Below are 23,932 nucleotides of genomic sequence, written 5' to 3'. Positions count from 1 at the left end.
TGTTGAATGGCTGAGTAACAACAGTCAAACTCAGTTCGATCAGCAAATGGCAAGGGGAAAACTGAAGCTCCCCTGCACATAAGGAAAAACAAGGCGACCAGATCCAAGTACACACACGATTCTTAAAATTGTTTAGTGACAAAAAGACACGCAAACACATTCTCTTGACAATGGCATTTAAAAAGGTAGAGAACACCAATAACCTTGCTTTCAACCTAAAAACAATACTGTTTATTCTAAGTTATTTTGAGCAGGTGTTATGTACAGTGGGGGAAAAAAGTATTTAGTCAGCCACCAATTGTGCAAGTTCTCCCACTTAAAAAGATGAGAGAGGCCTGTAATTTTCATCATAGGTACACGTCAACTATGACAGACAAAATGAGAATTTTTTTCCTCCAGAAAATCTCATTGTAGGATTTTTAATGAATTTATTTTCAAATTATGGTGGAAAATAAGTATTTGGTCAATAACAAAAGTTTCTCAATACTTTGTTTTATACCCTTTGTTGGCAATGACACAGGTCAAACGTTTTCTGTAAGTCTTCACAAGGTTTTCACACACTGTGGCTGGTATTTTGGCCCATTACTCCATGCAGGACCTTGAAATGCTTCTTACGAAGCCATTCCTTCGTTGCCCGGGCGGTGTGTTTGGGATCATTGTCATGCTGAAAGACCCAGCCACGTTTCATCTTCAATGCCCTTGCTGATGGAAGGAGGTTTTCACTCAAAATCTCACGATACATGGCCCCATTCATTCTTTCCTTTACATGGATCAGTCGTCCTGGTCCCTTTGCAGAAAAACAGCCCCAAAGCATCATGTTTCCACCCCCATGCTTCACAGTAGGTATGGTGTTCTTTGGATGCAACTCAGCATTCTTTGTCCTCCAAACACAACAAGTTGAGTTTTTACCAAAAAGTTCTATTTTGTTTTCATCTGACCATATGACATTCTCCCAATCCTCTTCTGGATCATCCAAATGCACTCTAGCAAACTTCAGACGGGCCTGGACATGTACTGGCTTAAGCATGGGTACACGTCTGGCACTGCAGGATTTGAGTCCCTGGCGGCGTAGTGTGTTACTGATGGTAGGCTTTGTTACTTTGGTCCCAGCTCTCTGCAGGTCATTCACTAGGTCCCCCCGTGTGGTTCTGGGATTTTTGCTCACCGTTCTTGTGATCATTTTGACCCCACGGGGTGAGATCTTGCGTGGAGCCCCAGATCGAGGGAGATTATCAGTGGTCTTGTATGTCTTCCATTTCCTAATAATTGCTCCCACAGTTGATTTCTTCAAACCAAGCTGCTTACCTATTGCAGATTCAGTCTTCCCAGCCTGGTGCAGGTCTACACTTTTGTTTCTGGTGTCCTTTGACAGCTCTTTGGTCTTGGCCATAGTGGAGTTTGGAGTGTGACTGTTTGAGGTTGTGGACAGGTGTCTTTTATACTGATAACAAGTTCAAACAGGTGCCATTAATACAGGTAACGAGTGGAGGACAGAGGAGCCTCTTAAAGAAGAAGTTACAGGTCTGTGAGAGCCAGAAATCTTGCTTGTTTGTAGGTGACCAAATACTTATTTTCCACCATAATTTGCAAATAAATTCATAAAAAATCCTACAATGTGTTTTTGGATTTTTCTCTCTCAATTTGTCTGTCATAGTTGACGTGTACCTATGATGAAAATTACAGGCCTCTCTCATCTTTTTAAGTGGGAGAACTTGCACAATTGGTGGCTGACTAAATACTTTTTTCCCCCACTGTATGACAGGAGAAATAGATCCTTCACTAAAGGCTAATACTGCATTGTAATTGTTGTTTTGTCATCCAAACTTGTAAAATAAGATTATAAACAGGAATATGGCATATGTACATAATTACACGGTTAAAAAAAAGTAGTGGAGTATAATAAAAAAAAACATTTAGTTGATGATTTGATTAGCTATTTTTACAAGATCATGAGCATTGAAAAATAATTTCTGCCAAGTCAGAAAAAAAAACAATGACAAAGAAAACAAAATGTTCCCATTGGAAGTGATCTGGAGCATAAACGAACACAACCATCACTTAAGGTTGGAAATGATGCAGCCAAGAACCACATGCCCATATCACAACGTCCTTTTTTTCCTTTAACACATTTTTTAAAAATGTATTTCTTTCCTTCGGGTGTGTTGGCAAGGGGTTAGCGGGCTATATCCGCCTTCCAACACCTTCTCTTTACGCTCTCTCTCCCCTGGTGCGAGTGGGCGTGTGTTCTCTCCTCCCCTGTTGTGGGGTGCAGGCAGCCCTGGGCTCACAGGATGACATAGGTGAAGAGGGCCATGATGGCAGCGCTGATCAGGCCAGAGATGGGCACAGTCACAAACCAGGCCAGAAAGATGTTGCGGAACAGACGCCAGTCCACACCCTTCCTGGAGCGCAGCCAGCCAACCGCTACCACAGAGCCCACCTGGCAACACACACATGATTAACACACCGACCTTTGTTAACTACTTAGAATCCATGAACCATTAAGAAGAAATGGCCAACACTCCCCCTGACAGTAGCAGACTGGATTCAGTTTTTTATATTGGAAATTAGAAGCAGTTTTGACCGCCAAATTCAGACATCCTGTTTACTGCTCCCTGCCTTCCACATTACTAAGGCATACTCCCCTTCATGTCTCAGCATCAGACCACAGTGTCTGAGTCTGAACAGCTTACCTTGCAGTGGGTGGTGGAGACAGGCAAGCCAATGTTGGAGGCAACCACAACGGTCAGGGCTGAGGCAAGTTCAATGCTGAAACCACTGCGAAGGGAAAGAAAACCAGGCCTGAGTCACCGGTTGGTTCTGCCTGTGTATGTGTCCAATTTCATGGACAGTGTGAAGCCTGGGGGTGTTTTTGTGAAGTCTCATGTCTGTGGGGAATGTTATATTGTAAGGGTGCCATTTGAATGTTTGATTTGGTCAGTTCTGTGATGTCTGGTACATACCTGGAGGGCGTGATGGGGGTGAGGTCCTTGCCCATGGTCTGGATAACCCTGCGACCCCACACCCAGAGCCCGAGGCAGATGCCAACTCCTCCGTACAACAGCAGCCAGATGGGTGTGGGGGCACTGGAGTTCACCGAACCACTATTGTAAACCAGCCACAGAGCTACCAAGGGACCAATGGCATTGCTGCAGGAGAAAAGAGGCTAGGTTACTAACATACTAATCAGGTACAAAAGGTCCCTCTACATGAACATACAGAGGCAGCAACCCTATTGCTTGTCAATAAATATTTGTTTAAAAGACAGTAAAATGACTATTCACCCAAGATGGAACATCTCCCTACCTGACGTCGTTGCCTCCATGGGCGAAGGAGCCAAAGCAGGCGGTGAGGATCTGGAGAAACCTGAAGAGCTCAGAGACCTCGGGGCGGTCACAGTCCTGCCCATCCTCCTCCAGAGAGCTGCGGCTGCTGCCAGCGTCCTCCTCTCCCATCTCCAGAGTCACCTCTGCCTCCCCCAGGCCCTCGGGAGCCCCGTGCTCAGCCACAGCGTTGCAGTAGCTGGTGTAGCTGTCCATGCGCACACGCTTCTTCTTCTCCTCTGTACCCTTGTCCTCGCTGGCGTGGAACTCGCCCTCTTTGGGCCGGAAGTCCCCGTGCATGCCGATGATGGCCATGGTGTAAGAGGTGTAGCTGTTGTTGCGGCGGATCGGTCTGTCGCCTGCCTCGCCCATGCAGTCGCCTACCTTGGCAAGGTGGAGCTTGTGCAGCAGGTCCTTGTAGAGGCCAGAGTCCTTGTGCACCGTATGATACTGGCTGTAACCGTTGCTGGGGACGTGGGCTGGGCCGTTGCTGAATTGCACATCATTGCTGAACTGCACTTTTTGGACTGAATACAAATATATTTAAAAGTCAGGAACAGCGCAAGCAAGCTCTGTAGTCAGTTACTCATGGAGGAGAATGAACGACTTATTTACCAAATATTTTTAGCCCATTTTCTCACTTTTCCCAACCACTTTACCAAGGCAGCCATAACCTCCCCATGACTCACACTTACCATTGGCGTTGCCATTCTCAGACTCCTTGCCTTCCTTGTTGTCGCCATCTTCAGAATCACCAATGTCAAAAGTTACCCTGCGCTCCTCTTGGGGAACCTGGGAGGGAGTGTCTGGGTCAGCGGGGAAGGCAGGGGAGGGGGTGTCTGGGTCAGCAGGGGAAGGGGGTGAAGGGGGCTCCTCAGGGACAGGCTTCAGGATGGTAGAGGGCACAGGCTCCTCCCTCAGTTCCCTCTTATCCATCAGGGGGCTCTCAGAGGGGCTTGAAGACTTGATTTTTCCTGGAGGGGAAGAGGGTGGAATTAGACTGCCTGAGCCGAGTCCAAACACGAATACGGTACAGTGAGATGGCACTAGGGATGTGCATCTTTCCCTTTCAAGAAGCTCCGATACAGGAAGGGTACGTTTTAATTTGAAACGAGTCGTTGTGATTCGAGAACTAATCGATGCGATAACATTTGTTGCATAAACATGAATTTTCCACTCTAAATTTAAATCTGCTGCTGATGGACCTCATGAGCTGGGCCTCTGAGCTGGATCTGTCGGAGCTGACTTTTGTGTGTGATGTAGGTCTATGGTGTATACCAGGGGTATTCAACGCTTACCCTACAAGGTCCAGAGCCTGCTGGTTCTCTGTTCTACCTGATAATTAATTGCACCCACCTGGTGTGCCAGGTCTAAAATCAGTCCTTGATTAGAGGGGAACAATGAAAACAAGCAGTGGAACTGGCTTCGAGGTCCAGAGTTGAGTTTGAGGGGTGTATACTATGTATGAACCTGATCTGATCCATAAGGGAGACTAGGCATCTACCACTGTCAGATTAGGGGGAGGAGGGGGGGCAATGTAGCCTGTTTGTTGTCCTCCCACTGAAATCACCGTCACCCACTAATTAACTTGTAATTTTTGCCAATTAAGTGTTTTAGCTAGTAATGTATCAATATTTATTGTTTCTATGACATAACCAATTAATACAGTTAATACACCCCCGATGGTGAACCTGAACAATCTAAATAAGATCTATTGCAAGCCCTGTTCAGCAGATATAGCCAGATGAGAGTTGTGTCTCCGGTAGCTTACTTTTATTCCAGTAAAACACAATTCAGCGCATAGATAACAATAACCTAGTAAATTACAAATTGCCACAACTAATAAAGCCCAATATCACGCAAGCCATTTTAGCATTTGAATGCTCAAGGTGCCATGCAGATGTGGAAGATCAGGAACAGGCTGCCTACCTCGCATTGGTCATCGCGCAAACCTGGGCACAGTGCGCGGTTTGACTAGGCTACTGATATTCCCTAGGGTTGTTCGGCAAGCAAAATGACTTGTAGATCAATGACTGTCAACAGTTACATGCTTAGCTCGTCACTGAAGGAGAGGATGCATCAGTTGTCACAAAATATTAGGTATTTTCGGATGATAGAACAAAAGTAATACAAAAATGTGAATCTGCGATTTTCTGACTGATGCATGCTACATTTGGATGGGTTTGGGTTCCACGGACTGATGCAGTCGTTTCTTAAAGGTTTGAATCGGGGACCAATACGCATCTGTGGATCGTTACATCCCTAGACGGCACATATGGTTCTTATACACCTCAGCATTTAAGGTTCACATAGGAATTGCATAACCAGATCAGAAAAACTAAAGAAAAGCAGCTGCCCTAATTACTACATGGGTAAACTCGTTAAAATTGAGGGAGACAGTGTTCATAAGCGCAGGTAAAATGATTAATTTCGCGCAATAATGTCTGCTAAATGTGTATATGACCAATAAAATCAGATAATGACTTACTTTTTTTTGCATATTTACATTGTGCTATCGACTAAAACATTTACATGTAGGCCTATGTAGATAAGGTATGAAAATGAATGTATCCTGCATGACTTTGTGGTTTCAGACCAAATTAGATACTCAATGCAAACATATGGCCACCGTGTGGTCGTCTGATCAGTTTGGTCTGCTACCTAGCCAGTTGACCCGATTGCATCATCTACATTTTCCCAGAGGCGCTAGCTGTTTATTTGACTACAGCCACGTCAGTCGAGTCACACGCACAGTGATGCACTGCTAACTTCGCGTCAATGCCTTAACTCTACCCATGGCTATTCTAGTCAAGGATGTAAAGGCCCATTAGTGGATCGCTATGATCCAATTAGGCTGCCTCTGTCTTCTGGACTAGGACCGTCCCAGACAGTTCATTCACGGACATCCAGATGGACCTCAGCATCCCATGCGTTTCACCTTTCACAAGCTGCACCATTGGCCCTTTATAGTGAAGTTAAAATAAAAGGGAGGCTATTTAAGAAAGGGTCTTTAACTTTTAAATCCTGGATTTCAGAACATCATGTGATGCGATTGACTTTGACTATTAATAGATGGGTCTACTTTTGACCAGCACAATTATCAGCCTGCATTTTAAGCTCATTGTCAATTCAAAGCTGATTAGTATAAAACAGTCCGACTTCAGAACTTGTCACCACACAGAATTAATGTGTAAAATAACATACGTGAAATTAACATACTTGAAAATGGCACATTTCTATGTTTTGTATAAAAAGGATAGAGGAAGATAAGCGTTTCCAATGACATCAATCAATTAGACAATTAGTAGGCAATGCCGACCCATAATTGGTTAAAAATCACATCACACTTATATTCTGCCATCTTTTTTACTACAAAACATGTTAATGTTGGGGTGATGCTGGAGATGATGAATATGAAGTAAAAATGTCCCTTTAATCCCTGACACTTGTTCAGTGCCTAATGTAATGCATCAATCTAACCACACTTAAAACGTATTTTCCAGGTAAGACCATGGAATGAAATTCTCTATCAAATAAGCACATCAATTATCAATTTAGTAACAGGGGTGCCAAAACTGAACGAAAAACTAAATTGAGACTTACGTTCAATCTTCTTCTTGAGGCGTGGGCAGACGATGAACCAGACCAACAGGGCGGTCAGCACACCACAGGCCAAAGAGATGAGCAGTGTGCCCCACCATGGGATCTTGTCAAATCCAAGCACTGGAGTAACCAAGGAGTGACATACAGAGGTGGAAATGGAGAGAGGATAGATGGTTTTGAAAAACAAGGCAGCAGGCGCTACCTTTCTAAAGATGTAGAAAACAGTTGGCATTGTGACTAAATTGTCTATCTGGACCCTCACCTATAAGTGGTAGAATTACAAAAGCCTGTTCTTATATTTACATTACAAAATATTTCTAAATTATACAATATCAACCATAACATAGTAAACAATATAATTTTCTATAGGATAAAACAAACACACTTTGAGTACAGAGAAATACATTTAAATGAAGAGGGTAAAATGCTACAATGATCAATTGGAAGCTACAAGTTCTCCATTAATTGCACAGTCATATTTCGTATTACCTCAAACACATACACCACCAATAGCTACAAGGATGAGCCACAGCAAGTGGCAAATATCCCAGTCAAATATGGTATGTGTGCGTGCCCATAGAGCAGTTACGCAATGCCGCATGGAGGAGAGCATGTGAATAACAAGGGATGTCGCAGTGACCCAAATGTACCCCTGCCTCCAACTGCACATGGACAGTGAGTGCCTTAAAATGGCTATATGAGAGGACTTGGGGAGAATAAAAAAAGAACTAAACAAGGGGGCCTTCACATTTACTTTAACAGTGTCCACTGGAGCATAAAGGACATCTGGTGCCAAGACTGCAGAGGGTCTGTGTGGGGTTGTCAACGCAGTTTTGGGCATGCTGTTGGCAGGGAGACGGACCATTACAGATCCCCCTGGGAAAACAGCAGCCAGCGACGTTGGAGAGTCAGCAACGTGGTCAGAGTAAAAAAACAAGTGCTGCGCGAAAATTCAAGTTGACCATGATCACGCATAATAAAAATAAATGAATAATCTAGACTGGGATGTGAACAACAAACAAAGGAAATGAAGGCCAGGGCCCAGAGATAACAGTGAGTCAGTATTGGTTAAAGGGCAGAGTGCACCATGCTCTCTCCTGGGTAGTCTACTCACATTCTGCGGCAGGAGACTACAGGCCGTGGCACATCAGCAATGTGTATTTAGTTACGCAACACAAACTCACCCCCCTCCAGGAAGGGAGAGGAAATGGGAAGGGGGCGGTATACATTTTTTTATTTCAAAAACAGCTGAGGCTTCTTCCATTAGACTAGTCTCGAATGACTGTGGCTGTGGGACAGCCCAAAACAGGTGCGGCCGATAGACATTTGTTTGGGGGGGGCTGGTGCCAAATTAAGAGTGGGCAAAAATAAATGACCCCGAAAGAGGAGAGAATGGGGTCTGTATTATTCAGTATGTGCCGAGGCACATTTCCATGTTGATGGCCTATAGTGGATCACATCTCTACAGAGACAATAAAAATAAAAAATAGCAACGGCCCAGTCGTTTTAAACAGAGCCACACAAAGGGGTGTATACACCACAGCTACACAGTGGGATGAATGAGAGAGGGCTCAGGAAGTGGAATTTAACCACAGCTGCGTTCCAAACCCCTCCCTTGTAACCTCTGCATCCCGTGGACTACTTTACACAATAACATGGTTTGTTGTTGTTTTCCAACAGCGGTTCAGCCCCATCCCTCATGGCAGTACAGTTAAATAACCATTTATGACTCCTTATATATTTGGGATGGTGGCTTTGGCCAATTATCCTCTTCATTGTCCTCCTACCAACTAGTAGTATAAACAGAATGTTGACAGACTAAAAAAAAAGTTAACTAAATTACTTTTGTTCAAAGTTTAACGCTCAGCTTTTCCTAACTGTACGAAGATAAAAGGAGGCTACTCAAACTATTTCAGCGGCACTAACTTACTGTTGCTTACCTATTAGGGTCTATCAGGTTCTAATTAAGCAATAAGGCCCACGGCTAAGGGCTGTATCCAGGCACTCCGTGTTGCGTTGTGCGTAACATCAGCCCTTAGCCGTGGTATATTGGCCATATACCACAAACCCCTGAGGTGCCTTATTGCTATTATAAAACTGGTTACCAACGTAATTAGAAGAGTAAAAAATTTATGTTGTCATACCCCTGGTATACGGTCTGATATAGCACGGCTTTCAGCCAATCAGCATTCAGGGCTCGAACCACCCAGTTTATAATTAGTAATTTGAAGTGCCATATACCATGTGTATTCTGAGTCACAGCGCAGTTTAATAAACCCCTTTGCTGCTACACTGTCATCTGTGTTTCTATTTTCCTGATTGTTTAGTGTCCCCTAAGCAACCAAGCCACCCGCCGTTTGTTTTTCAAAGGGGAACCGAAGCAGAAAATTAGCATTCCAGCTAACGCATCCTGAAATGCAGGGACAAGGGGGGTGTCCACTGTATCCCTCTTCTTTTTTATGGATGTTGTTTGAAAGTGCACAGTTGGTAGTGAAGGACAGGCTGGTTATGTAACTAGAGGGGACATGTATTTGCTTGGTTGGTTACACAAATCAAATGTAGTCAAAATGTTGACATGGTCTTATACATTGGTGACATAGCCCTTTCCTCTGTCTGCAAAGCTTTTCAATCTATGGCCCCTTCTACAGGGATCATCAACTAGATTCAGCCGTGGTATAATTAGTAGACTACAAATTGACCGCAAGAAGCCAAAACAGATAATTTTCCTAAAACAATTTCAAACCTTGCTTAGATTTGTATACGATCACATACAAATCGCTATTACGCGTGGGAATACTTTGGAACAGATTGCCAAAATTAAAGTAACTTATAGCTGATGTGCTGGGGTTTTTACTGTCTTATGTACAACAATATACACGTACAAATGTGTGTGTGTGTGTAATATACACACAATTATTTTTGCACATAAAACTTGAAAAAATATAAATAATAAAAAGCCTGCGGGACGAATTGCCAGTTGGGAAACACAGCTTCAGAATGACTAACTAGAGATGTGCTAAAATGAAGAGTCAGGGTGATTAACAAGGTGTGGAACTTTAAAGTCTCTTCTGGTAATGATCCACTCGACCTATGGCCCGAGTTACATTCATTTTTCACTAGTTCCAACTGGGGTCTCTGGCACTAGGATTGGCTTTATTGTGTATAGGACTGGCATGTTAAATTGTTTTTGTGCTTTCACACCACCATGTTAAAGTAAAACCAGAGGAACATGGAGTTCTAAAACAGGAGACCAAATGTACAGTTCTCGGTCTTGACTCCGCCCCCCTCTTCACCCATTGAATTTAATAAGGGCTGTATTAGACTTGCAGATCAGTCACCACTACACTACCGTTTTACAACATTTACATTTACATTTTAGTCATTTAGCAGACGCTCTTATCCAGAGCGACTTAACTCGGGGACCAAATGCAGAAAAAAAACGAAATATTTTTGGTGCTATCCATTACTTATCCTGTGATTACTGTGGTTCCTCCAAGGACAAAATACTTCCTCATGAGAGCACACAGCTGAAATGTGTTCTGAAATAGTATAACCCACTTAGATACATTGCACCTGAATGAACTGTGCCAGAAAAGGAAAATGGAGGAAGAAACTAACCATGGACTCATGTCTCGTTTTGAATTCTTAATTCAGCCACTTACAGTGCATTCGGAAAATATTCAGACCCCTTGACTTTATCCACATTTTGTTACGTTACAGCCTTATTCTAAAATTGATTAAATTGTTTTGTTTCTATTCTCCTCAATCTACACACAACACCCCATAATGACAAAGCAAAAACAGGCTTAGAAATGTTTGCTAAAATAAAAATAGAAAACTGAAATATCACATTTACATAAGTATTCAGACCCTTTAATCAGTAATTTGTTGAAGCACCTTTGGCAGCGATTACAGCCTCGAGACTTCTTGGGTATGACGCTACAAGCTTGGCACACCTATATTTGGGGAGTTTCTCCCATTCTTCTCTGCAGATCCTGTCAAGCTGTCACGTTGGATGGGGAGAGTTGCTGCACAGCTATTTTTAGGTCTCTCCAGAGATGTTCGATGGGGTTCAAGTCCGGGCTCTGGATGGGCCACTCAAGGATATTCAGAGACTTGTCCCGAAGCCACTCCTGCGTTGTCTTGGCTGTGTGCTTAGGGTCGTTGTCCTGTTGGAAGGTGAACCTTCGCCCCCAGTCTGAGGTCCTGAGCGCTCTGGAGCAGATTGTCATCAAGGAGCTCTCTGTACTTTGATCCATTCATCTTTCCCTCGATCCTAACTAGTCTCCCAGTCCCTGCCGCCGAAAAACATCCCCACAGCATGATGCTGCCACCACGCTTCACCGTAGGGATGGTGCCAGGTTTCCTACAGACGTGACACTTGGCATTCAGGCCAAAGAGTTCAATCTTGGTTTCATCTGACCAGAAAATCTTGTTTCTCATGGTCTGAGTCCTTCAGGTGCATTTTGGCAAACTCCAAGCGGGCTGTCATGTGCCTTTTACTGAGGAGCACCTTCCACCTGGCCACTCTACCATAAAGTCCTAATTGGTGGAGTGCTGCAGAGATGGTTGTCCTTCTGGAAGGTTCTCCCATCTCCACAGAGGAACTCTGGAGCTCTGTCAGAGTGACCATTGGGTTTTTGGTCACCTCCCTGACCAAGGCCCTTCTCCCCCGATTGCTCAGTTTGGCGGCCAGCTCTAGGAAGAGTCTTGGTGGTTCCAAACTTCTCCCATTTAAGAATGATGGAGGCCACTGTATTCTTGAGGACCTTCAATGCTGCAGACATTGTCTGGTACCCTTCCTCAGATCTGTGCCTCGACACAACCCTGTCTCGGAGCTCTACGGACAATTCCTTCGACCTCATGGCTTGGTTTTTGCTCTGACATGCACTGTCAACTGTGGGGGGACCTTATATAGACAGGTGTGTGCCTTTCCAAATCATGTCCAATCAATTGATTTTACCACAGGTGGACTCCAATCAAGTTGTAGAAACATCTCAAGGATAAGCAATAGAAACAGGATTAACCTGACCTCAATTTCAAGTCTCAGAGCAAAGGGTCTGAATACTTACACTACTGTTCAAAAGTTTGGGGTCACTTAGAAATGTCCTTGTTTTCCATGAAAACATACATGAAATGAGTTTGAATAGGAAATATAGCAAACTGCATAGGAAATGTAGTCATTGACAAGGTTAGAAATAATGATTTTTAATTGAAATAATAATTGTGTCCTTCAAACTTTGCTTTCGTCAAAGAATCCTCCATTTGCAGCAATTACAGCCTTGCAGACCTTTGGCATTCTAGTTGTCAATTTGTTGAGGTAATCTGAAGAGATTTCACTTCCTGAAGCACCTCCCACAAGTTGGATTGGCTTGAAGGGCACTTCTTACGTACCATACAGTCAAGCTGCTCCCAGAACAGCTCAATAGGGTTGAGATCCGGTGACTGTGCTGGCCACTCCATTATAGACAGAATACCAGCTGACTGCTTCTTCCCTAAATAGTTATTGCATAGTTTGGAGCTGTGCTTTGGGTCATTGTCCTGTTGTAGGAGGAAATTGGCTCCAATCAAGCGCCATCCACTGGGTATGGCATGGCGTTGCAAAATGGAGTGATATCTTGAAGAAGGAAGGCTCTCTTTTACCCTGAACAAATCTCCCACTTTACCACCACCAATGCACCCCCAGACCATCACATTGCCTCCACCATGCTTGACAGATGGCATCAAGCAATCTTTTCATTTGGTCTGCATCTCACAAATGTTATTCTTTGTGATGTCCATAACACTTTTTTCCAATCTTCCTCTGTCCTGTGTTCTTTTTCCCATCTTAATCTTTTATTTTTATTGGCCAGTCTGAGATATGGCTTTTTCTTTGCAACTCTGCCTAGAAGGTCAGCCTCTCGGAGTCGCCTCTTCACTGTGTTTTGCGGGTACTATTTAATGAAGCTGCCAGTTGAGGACCTGTGAGGCATCTGTTTCTCAAACTAGACACTAATGTATTTGTCCTCTTGCTCAGTTGTGCACTGGGGCCTCCCACTCCTCTGGTTAGAGCCAGTTTGCACTGTTCTGTGAAGGGAGTAGTACACAGCGTTTTACGAGATCTTCAGTTCCTTGGCAATTTCTCGCATGGAATAGCCTTCATTTCTCAGAACAAGAATAGACTGACGAGTTTCAGAAGAAAGTTATTTGTTTCTGGCCATTTTGAGCCTGTAATCGAACCCAAAATTGCTGATGCTTCAGATACTCAACTAGTCTCAAGAAGGCCAGTTTTATTGCTTCTTCAAATCAGCACAACAGTTTTCAGCTGTGCTAACATAATTGCAAAAGGGTTTTCTAATGATCAATTAGTATTTTTAAATGATCAACTTTGATTAGCAAACACAACGTGCCACTGGAACACAGGACTGATAGTTGCTGATAATGGGCCTCTGTACGCCTATGTAGACATTCCATTTTTATTTTTTTAAATCAGCCGTTTCCAACTACAATAGCCATTTACAACATTAACAATGTCTACTATTTCTGATCAATTTGATGTTATTTTAATGGACATTTTTTGTGTGCTTTTCTTTCAAAAACAAGGAAAGCGACCCCAAACTTTTTAACGGTAGTGTATGTAAATAAGGTATCTGTTTTTATAAATTAGCAAACATTTCTAAAAACCTGTTTTCGCTTTGTCATTATGGGGTATTGTGTGTAGATTGATGAGCGGAAAAAAAAACAATTTAATCAATTTTAGAATAAGGCTGTAACGTAACAAAATGTGGAAAAAGGGAAGGGGTCTGAATACTTTCCGAATGTATAACTTGAGGAAGTGACTGACCAAGTGTGGCTAAAGATCAGGATTAGCCTCGTAATAAGCCGGCTCCAGTTACAGGCAGTGGCCAGAGTCTAAAAAGTGTGCCAGTACGTGTAAGGATACACTTCCTCCTCAGTGTGTGTGTGTGAGAGAATACAGTAGGTCTACATGTCAGTATGTAATATCTGGTTCTACTATTAAATCACTCCCTGATCTCTTCTCAGTTGTGTGGGAATGCGTTGAACAGCAGGATTCCTGGAATGCAATCGCTGTATGGAACTTCATGTGAGGTACCCCAGAATAAAAGGTCCCCATGTACAGGACACTCACATGTAGGTGTGACTGACATAACAGTACAGTATGTGACTGAGTGCATGTAGACTCCTCTCTCTGAGTGTACATTTATACACAGTGCATATCAGGGCATACTCTAGCCTATAGACTTCATTTAATGGCCCAGGCCAGTTGACTTCTTGAACAGTTCGGTCCTGTAGGTAGAAGAGAACAAAAAGGAGCAAAAGTTGCTAATTTAATTAGAGTTTCAAAACTAAAAAGTGAAGAATATAGCAGACTAAATATTTGCTGTGCTCTACATGACACTACTGACAGAGGCAAAAGACAGCCATTGGCAGAGCTAACTCCCTCTTTACTTCAATTTTTCCTCCTCCGTGTGGGAAAGGGACAGACATTGACGTAAACAATAAAGAGAAAACCCATTTCCAGCTCTGTTGTGCAGTGCTCCTCTCTGCAATTTCATTCCGTTATGACCCACACCACACTCAAGAAAAGTGCCAAAACACAACAGGTTAAAATAACAGGCCTTCTCTGAGAACAGTAAACAGTCTTGTTCAGTTTGGAAAAAGTGTGGGGATCCCGTTGGCTGGCTGAGGGAGCAGTTTATTTTAGGCTGTGGCTGCAGGCAGGCATGCATGGTGAAGGCAGAGTGGGCCAACGATACTCACTTGGAGCTCCAGTGAAGATGATGGAGAACAGGTTGATCATCATAGTGACAGCATAGAAGACAGGCAGGGCCTTCAGACCGTTGGGCACTGGGTCTTTCTACAAGGGGACAAACAGAACAGTCAGAAACACTAGGCTCTCTATTGTACTGTCAGGTTACATTTGATGGCAGAATAGGGGGTGTGTCCGTAAATTTGATATGACATGATGGCCCGTGAGATTACATGGAGAATGACATGGAGAGCGACACTTCTTTTCAAAGAACAAGGAATGGCTTTATTCTGATGACCTTGTTTGGGACATCATTTATGGTCTGGCACATTTTCAACAACAATTTCCAACAGGAAGCCTCACACAATTTTTAAGGACATCTAGATTTAGATAAGTGGATTTTACTCAGCTTACCTTGTGCAAGATGAACATACGTACAAAGTAGAAAAGGACGCCTGACATGATGCCAGACAGAAGGGGGGAGAGGAACCAGGAGGCAACTGCGGAGATTAGAACAATTAGCATTGCACCGTGCTCTCAGGAAGAACACCAGACACTAGCGCAGAGCGATTAGTGCTTTTTGAAGTCAGTTCAGTATTTAATTTTTTTACTCATTAAATGCATTATGAAACTAAAATAATTGTTGAGATTTCTTTATGGGAATTCCAAAGCCAAAAATAGTGAACATTCAATTGCCAAAACTTTTAAAAGATTCCATTATCAATAGAGAAATTGCTATGAAATAACACAATATTTCAGTTCTGTATATTACTTAGTTTTTAAACTGGTACTCTCTTTATATAGCTCCATTCTTGTGTATTTAATTATCGTGTTAGTTATTAATATTATTTATTTTTTACTCTGCATTGTTGGGAAGGTTCGTAAGCACGCATTTCACTGTAAAATTTGATATATACATTTTTTCCATTCCTTAAAGTCATCATCTCATCTCTGCTCAGGCTGTACCAATCAGCAAGACAACGTAATCTCTGTGCCCCCCATACGGTACGGACTTTAGTCATCCTATTTAGCTAAGCTAGCCTGCCTAAGTATGTTGCAGAGCGGTCTGACAAATTAATTTGACTAGTTCTTCAAAGTATATAAGGCATACTTTCACAAACTGTCTATCCCCCTTTCGTCATTGTGTACATTCCTCTCTCGTGCGGTCTGTGTGTATCCAACCTAACGTAGCAGGCATCTCTGATCCGAAAAGAACAGGTGTGCAATGGTCATTGTTGTTAATTACCACATTTCTGCACTGAACTAGGTTGAATATTTGCTTAGTGAAAACTACAACTCCCTTCAGCCCAGCGTCCAACATAGTTCTTGACTTCTCTCGTGAATTATTTGATTTCTTTATAGAGAAACGGCACGTTGGGCTCACAAAAAAACAAACTAAATGGAATCTGTCAATTAGTTAACTGAAACAAAACTAAATTTCAGTTAATCCCTCAGCACTACCAGACACTTGCATTACTTGTACAAACATGTCTGACTTGAAGTCGTAATAGTAGCTGTTTATTTTACTTAGACAATGGCGATAACGTCAAAGTAAGCTGTGGATAATGGAAGCTGTTGACTCACCAATCCGGAGGAGTTCCAGCCACCTGACCCCCTGCTGACCTCTGGCCACCAGAGAGAAGCCAATGGTAGCACCCACAATGCAGTGGGTACCTGAGATGGGCAGCTTGAGAAAAGAGGCCACCAACTGCCATACAGCAGAACCTGAGAATTAGCATAAAATGCCAAATTGTCAACTTGAACAGGGAGGGACAAAACATTACACCGGAGTAAAACCATACACAAGAAATCCAGATTGAATAAAACCCATGTTCTTACAAATGTATTATAAGACCCTTTTGGTATGTAACACTCACCAAACATGGCGCTGACAGAGCCAGCCATCAGCACGTGTTCAGAGCCGTTGTACATGCCCACGTCGATGATGCCCTTGCGGATGGTCTCGCTGACCTTGGCTCCCAGAAGCACAGAGCCAACGGTCTCAAAGATAGTGGCCAGGATGCAGGCCTGCCGCAAGGTGACCACTCCAGAGCCCACTGCAGTACCAAACGAGTTGGCCACGTCATTGGCCCCCACAGAAAAGGCTAGGATGAAGGCGATGATAAAGCCCACTATGAGGAGCCACATGTAGTCTGTCAGTGGTCCACCAGTGACCTGGGCCATAATCCCTAGTGTGGTGCCCGCCAGGGTGAGGGTTGCGAGAGTTGTCGAAACCATTGTGCGTGATTGATTGCTCTAAAGATTTATTTGCTTCACAATATATAAGGGAATGTATATGAAAATAGATGTGATATTTGCAAGCAGCAAAATGAAAGAGGTATCGATGTGTGTATACAGTAACTTCTCTTCAAGACCCTAACCCGTAGGGGTTTGGGGGTTAACTAAACTCACTGAGAGTAGCCTATGAGTTGTCCCTGACTGAAAATTATAATGAGGTAAAGTGTGGGCGTATTGCTATCCTGTAATTTTACTAGCTTTGTTAGGGTTTCTTTGGCTCTGGGCTATCATGCAGACTAAATGGTCACCCATTGTTCAACAGTCACTGTAGGTGAATGGCAGAACATCCTGAAAAACAACAGTTGGAGAAAGTCAGTTATGTAAACACTTCCAACCTAAAACAAACAAAATTCCTTCTTCCAACTTTAGCACATCAGTGTGCCTCAGAACACATCCATTCATGGATATACAATAGGAGTCAGAGACCTGCTGCTGGTCAATTTATGATAGTCAAATCCCACAACGGCAACTAGGGGGAAAAAAGCATAATTCAGCTACAAGCATGGTTAACACTATTGCAAATCTACTCAAAAGAGTAGTCTGACCATGTCTTCTTCCCTTTATAGAAATTAAAGGGTGGCCATGCCATTTAATTATGGGCAATCAATAAGAATTTCAGTATGAAAACAAAATTCACTTTTTTAACGCCAACCCTTGCTCTGTCAAAGGCATAAATACAACTACCTAGTTAGCAAGCTAAGAGCTGCCGGTATTTTACATTTTGTATTAGCTACTTTACCTAGCTACGTTACGAAACTGAGCCAACTTCCTTCCCATAATCATGTCTCGCTGTGCAATGACAATGGTTTCCGTTAGCTACAGACTGGCTTGCCTGACAAGATAAGCCAATAAAGGAAGCCATTTTGGGGGATGCACTCGTAGCGTAGGAAGACATTCACCAAAGCTAACTTTAGCGAGATCACATAATAGAAATTACCAACGACAACGTAACATAGCAGCACATTGATATACGACGATGTAATAGCTAACTAACTATATACACACACAAGTCCGATAGATATACATTTAACATGGTTATAACAGCCATCCAAAATTTGCCAGCTACGGAGAAATCCAACTTTATACGACGCATACCAGGAGTCATTCATTCAATTTTGGACTCGCACTAGCAACATTACCAATGTCTAACGTTAGCGAATGTTCTATCTAGTTAGCAAGCTATCCACATTGCCAGCTGTCTATGCGCTAGTTTACAAATGTAATAGTCAATACGCGCCATATAAGCCATGCTAGCTAGCTATACTAACAAGCCACGTTTCGTAATGGCTATGGGTAGCGTCGCTTCATTAATTATTCTATTCAATGATATTAGCTTTGCTAGTCAAGCTAGTAACGTTACAGTACAGCTAACGTTAGCTAGTCAGCGCTTGCTATCTGATTTCATAATCCTCACGATGTAGCTAACGTACTGTCAATGTGATGGAAATATTTCCATAGTAGCTAGCTAACTTGTTAGACATTTTGTTAACATTAGTTATACGGATGTTTATTTACATTTACATTTACGTCATATCATGAACTAGCTAGTACCTATTGACAAAAATAAGTGAGTCAAAGTACGAAATACGAGCAAACGTTAGTTACCAATTAAAACCGCACTGTTTTACAAACGTAACAAATAGAATAATTTGTGAATTTGAAAATAATGACAAGTTTAACTTACCACACGTCGCAAAAGTTGTCAATGATGAAAAGGAAGACTAGCTAATGTCTAGCCCGCGCACAATTTGCTCAGTAGCGCGCGCGGGATCATGAAATAGACAGTCACGGGAAACGATTAGTTTGAACTTTAACAAATTTAGAAAGCTATGTAAAGCTAAATAACTATATGAACGTAGCTACTCTTGCCGTTTAGTCTGTTATATTCCTATAAATTCAGAGTAAAAACCAGGCGCATCTGCTCTTGTTAGTTCCGGTAAAAGCTAGTTTTGATTGAGTCACGAGCCGGTGCTTGTCTTTATGGAGAATCAGAGGGTGGTGCTTTGGTTATACACCCTTCGTCATGCCCATCTTGGATATACCTGTCAATCATCGAGCTACACCGTATCCTCATTATTCATTGATGACAAATGTATATACTTGGTTGTGTGTGGCTCTTCATGGCACATTCCCACACAATAAAATGTAATGTCATAGATTGTAAAAACTCACAAACAGAGGCAAGCAGCACATTTTCCAGTAGCATGTGGTAGGCATAGCGGAACTAATTTCAAAACCACTTTTATCAGCATGCAGTGAGTGGAGTATCTTTTTCAAAGCTACATCCCAAGAATTTTCATGAAGATTTTTTTATTCTTGAGTAAACAATGCATTATTTCCGGTGACTGCAGATTGATAGACAGAGGTTGTTATGAATTCTCAATGAATTATGATGTTTTTTTTTATTTTTTATCTGTATTGGAGTCACATATTCGTCGTCTTATATTTAAGCTCAGACTAATATTTATTCAAATCTTACAGTATTTGTCATGAATTATATAGTGTGGTGGCTAAACAGAAATGTCCATAATGACCATTAATTTGATGATAAAAGCCCCACATTTTGCATCAAGGTTAATATGCCCCTTCCATTATCTATTTATTTTTATTAAACCTTTATTATGTGGGCCCAAAACAAGGGAGGGGATGTTCTGATCAGTGGTGTAGTGGATAAACGAATGTAAACACTGTTTATACAACTTTTCAAATTTGCGCAAGCGTTTACTCAACAATCGCGGAAAAATGAATAGAAAATATAGGGAGCGTTACTTCATTCACAGTGAATGTAGCGTTTACCACTACATCACTGGTTCTGATGGTATTTAATGAAGACATTGGCACTGCACTAGCTAAAGCATGTGAGCATAAATGCAGTTCACCGAAACCTGCTGCAAATATTGTGCATTGCCAAATGTTCCCCTCCAGTGGTGTAAAGTACATAAGTAAAAATACTAAAGTACTACTTAAGTATTTTTGGGGGGTATCTGTACTTTACTATTTATATTTAACTTTTACTTTTACTTCACTACATTCCTAAAGAAAATAGTGTACTTTTTACTCCATACATTTTCCCTGACACCCAAAAGTACTAAATCAAGTACTAGTTACATTTTGAATGCTTAACAGGACAGGAAAGTTGTCAAATTCACGCACTTATCAAGAGAACATCCCTGGTCATCCCTACTGCCTCCGATCTGGCGGACACACTAAATACACGCTTCATTTGTAAATTATGTCTGAGTGTTGGAGTGTGCCCCTGGCTGTCCGTTTAAAAAAATGGTGCCGTCTGGTTCGCTTCATATAAGGAATTTGAAATGATTTAGACTTTTACTTTTGATACTTAAGTATATTTGAGCAATTACATTTACTTTTGATACATATGTATATTTAAAACCAAATATTTTTAGACTTTTACTCAAGTAGTATTTTCCTGGGTGACTCACTTTTACGTGAGTCATTTTCTATTAAGGTATCTTTACTTTTACTCAAGTATGACAATTGGGTACTTTTTTCACCACTGTTCCCCTCTGTGTTCCCAGAGAGGGATGTCCAGAAAAATCTGTGCCACCCCTACCGCTTTCCAGTGTAAACATGGTTCTCTAGCCTTCCCAGTCTGACCCTAGTGACATTTTATCAGAACAGTCTGACATTTAGAAAATCTGAACAATTGTTGTGGGAGTTTGCATAATTATTTATAATTAAAGGGATAGTTCACCCCCCCCAAAAAAAAACAACGATTACATTTACATTTTAGTCATTTAGCAGACGCTCTTATCCAGAGCGACTTACAGTTAGTGAGTGCCACCCGTGGAAATCGAACCCACAACCCTGGCGTTGCAAGCGCCATGCTCTATCAACTGAGCTACAGGAGGCCTGGTTTCCTTACCCTGTAAGCAGTCTATGGACAAGGTATGACAGCAATCCATGCTTGGATTGCTGTCATACTGTAAAGGAGTGTACGTTCACTGTATGTTGCTAGTCGTACAAAAGCTGACCTCAATCTTTTGCAAGAAAGATGTCAGCGACTCCATTTCCAGTTATGATGTTTAATGGCAAATTATGTTGAACACTGTTTGTAAATGTGTGGTTTCTGAAAGTACAGAATAAAGAGGAATGATTAGTAATTACAATACAATATCAGGATATAACAATAAAACAATATTACAATGACGTAACATAATAACGCTGCTATAAGAATAGTAAGGCACATTGGCAATATGACAATTATAGATGCACCAATGATTTACATAAGAAACAGTAACTGGGAAGCGCTACAAGGGGGCCGCGTAGAGCTATAGAATGAACAGGCCTAAGGCTTTAAGCAGGAGGCTAAAGGCGTCCGCGTGCTTCCCAGCCGAAACAGTTCGGAAGAGTTCGTGCATATATTATGACAACATTTGGTGACATTTTTGTTGTTTTGGACTTCGGAAAGGGTTTTGTCGGCTGTTCGTGCACACACAATTTTTTTCTCAAGGCCAACCGAAATTCGGGAGCCGAAGTTTACACCCCTTCGTCGGTGATTGGTCAACAATAGGGATTCTTCAATAAAGTCTTTGTTGTTATTCAACGAGAGACGACTCGTTTTCATGCACATTTTTTCATTGATAAATACTGCACCAAACATCTTAAATGTAAAATTGTGCGACTAAGATCTCCTCCACAAAAATGTCAAAATTAATGACTGATTTCTTGAGTTATCTTAGACTAATTGTGACTATTTTGAGGAAGTTTGAGACTGGCTACGGTGTCTCAAAATGGACAAACAGTACTATTGCTAATTCTCCAAAGCTATTTTAGCACACAAGTTACACAGAACTAGAGGAGGAATGTTCAAAAGCACATGGACAGAATATAACACCATAAAGGCTATGAAAAAGATATTGCGTGTCTGTGGTTATAACAAATAACATTATATACACTACCGGTCAAAAGTTTTAGAACACCTACTCATTCAACGGTTTTTCTTTATTTTTTTACTATTTTCTACATTGTAGAATAATAGTGAAGACATCAAAACTATGAAATAACACATATGGAATCATGTAGTAACCAAATTCTCTCAACCAGCTTCACCTGGAATGCTTTTCCAACAGTCTTGAAGGACTTCCCACATATGCTGAGCACTAGTTGACTGTTTTTCCTTCACTCTGCGGTCCGACTCATCCCAAACCATCTCAATTTGGTTGAGATCGGGGGATTGTGGAGGCCAGATCATCTGATGCAGCACTCCATCACTTTCCTTCTTGGTCAAATAGCCCTTACACCGTCTGGAGGTGTGTTGGGTCATTGTCCTGTTGAAAAACAAATCACTGCAACTCCCCTCCAAGTCTCGCTCATCAACTCATCCTTGTCCGCTGGCTATGTCCCTTCCATCTTCAAGAAAGCGAGAGTTGAACCCCTCCTCAAAAAACCTACACTCGATCCCTCCGATGTCAACAACTACAGACCAGTCTCCCTTCTTTCTTTTCTCTCCAAAACTATTGCGCGTGCCGTCTATAGCCAACTCTCCTGCTATCTCTCTCAGAATGACCTTCTTGATCCAAACCAGTCAGGTTTCAAGACTGGTCATTCAACTGAGACTGCTCTTCTCTGTGTCACGGAGGCTCTCCGCACTGCTAAAGCTAACTCTCTCTCCTCTGCTCTCATCCTTCTAGACCTATCTGCTGCCTTTGATACTGTGAACCATCAGATCCTCCTCTCCACCCTCTCCGAGTTGGGCATCTCCGGCGCGGCTCACTCTTGGATTGCGTCCTACCTGACAGGTCGCTCCTACCAGGTGGCGTGGTGAAAATCTGTCTCCGCACCACATGCTCTCACCACTGGTGTCCTCCAGGGCTCAGTTCTAGGCCCTCTCCTATTCTCTCTATACACCAAGTCACTTGGCTCTGTCATATCCTCACATCGTCTCTCCTATCATTGCTACGCAGACGACACACAATTAATCTTCTCCTTTCCCCCTTCTGATAACCAGGTGGCGAATCGCATCTCTGCATGTCTGGCAGACATATCAGTGTGGATGTCGGATCACCACCTCAAGCTGAACCTCGGCAAGACGGAGCTGCTCTTCCTCCCGGGGAAGGACTGCCCGCTCCATGATCTCGAAATCACGGTTGACAACTCCGTTGTGTCCTCCTCCCAGAGTGCAAAGAACCTTGGCGTGACCCTGGACAACCCCCTGTCGTTCTCCGCTAACATCAAAGCGGTGACCCGATCCTGTAGATTCATGCTCTACAACATTCGCAGAGTACGACCCTACCTTACACAGGAAGCGGCACAGGTCCTAATCCAGGCACTTGTCATCTCCCGTCTGGATTACTGCAACTCGCTGTTGGCTGGGCTCCCTGCCTGTGCCATTAAACCCCTACAACTCATCCAGACCGCTGCAGTCCGTCTGGTGTTCAACCTTCCCAAGTTCTCTCAGGTCACCCCGCTCCTCTGCACACTCCACTGACTTCCAGTTGAATCTCGCATCTGCTACAAGACCATGGTGCTTGCCTACGGAGCTGTGAGGGGAACGGCACCTCCTTACCTTCAGGCTCTGATCAGTCCATACACCCAAACGAGGGCATTGCGTTCTTCCACCTCTGGCCTGCTGGTCCCCCTACCTCTGCGGAAGCACAGTTCCCGCTCATCCCAGACAAAACTGTTCGCTGCTCTGGCACCCCAATGGTGGAACAAGCTCCCTCACGACGCCAGGACAGCGGAGTCACTGACCACCTTCCGGAGACACATGAAACCCTACCTCTTTAAGGAATACCTGGGATAGTATAAAAGTAATCCTTCTACAATTATTATGCTTAGCCACCTCACTTGTTTCAAAGTAGTCAGCTACTTTTCTTTGTAGTGTAGTTTAGCTACTTTCATCTCAAGGATAGCTGTTCATCCCTTTTCACTAAAGAAAGTATGATATAAGAACCTAGCATTGAGGTATACAATTAACGGAAACCTATACGTTTCC

At 42.7% G+C, this 23,932-nt stretch overlaps 1 protein-coding gene across 2 annotated transcripts; it reads right to left on the bottom strand.

Moving 5' to 3' along the window:
* Window positions 1-1,780: 1,780 nt before the first annotated feature.
* LOC121541759 (sodium-dependent phosphate transporter 1-B-like) lies at window positions 1,781-18,958 on the bottom strand. 2 transcript variants are annotated; one of them, XM_041851044.2, is made up of 12 exons: window positions 18,659-18,958; window positions 17,401-17,443; window positions 16,554-17,262; window positions 16,261-16,401; window positions 15,091-15,176; window positions 14,688-14,784; window positions 6,927-7,046; window positions 4,019-4,297; window positions 3,307-3,850; window positions 2,964-3,149; window positions 2,694-2,778; window positions 1,781-2,440 (listed from the first exon to the last, which is right to left on the bottom strand). In XM_041851044.2, the coding sequence occupies exons 3-12, from the start codon at window positions 16,912-16,914 to the stop codon at window positions 2,285-2,287; spliced, it is 2,055 nt and encodes a 684-aa protein (XP_041706978.1). In that variant the 5' UTR covers window positions 16,915-17,262; window positions 17,401-17,443; window positions 18,659-18,958; the 3' UTR covers window positions 1,781-2,284. The 2 variants fall into 2 exon arrangements, with proteins under 2 accessions (XP_041706978.1, XP_041706977.1); XM_041851043.2 differs by lacking the exon at window positions 17,401-17,443.
* Window positions 18,959-23,932: the final 4,974 nt, after the last annotated feature.

This window comes from Coregonus clupeaformis, chromosome 27 (genome assembly GCF_020615455.1).
Source record: "Coregonus clupeaformis isolate EN_2021a chromosome 27, ASM2061545v1, whole genome shotgun sequence".
Lineage (NCBI taxonomy): Eukaryota > Metazoa > Chordata > Actinopteri > Salmoniformes > Salmonidae > Coregonus > Coregonus clupeaformis.
The sequence above is the reverse complement of the archived record's forward strand: the minus strand, read 5'-3'. Positions and strand labels throughout refer to the sequence as shown.

Coding starts and splice junctions, on each gene's coding strand:
- LOC121541759 (XM_041851044.2), bottom strand. CDS start 16,914: ATGGTTTCGACAACTCTCGCAACCCTCACCCTGGCGGGCACCACACTA. Junction 7,047..14,687: donor CATCTTCACTGGAGCTCCAA/GTGAGTATCGTT, acceptor TGGTTACTCCAG/TGCTTGGATTTGACAAGATC. Junction 3,150..3,306: donor CATGGAGGCAACGACGTCAG/GTAGGGAGATGT, acceptor TTTCTCCTGCAG/CAATGCCATTGGTCCCTTGG.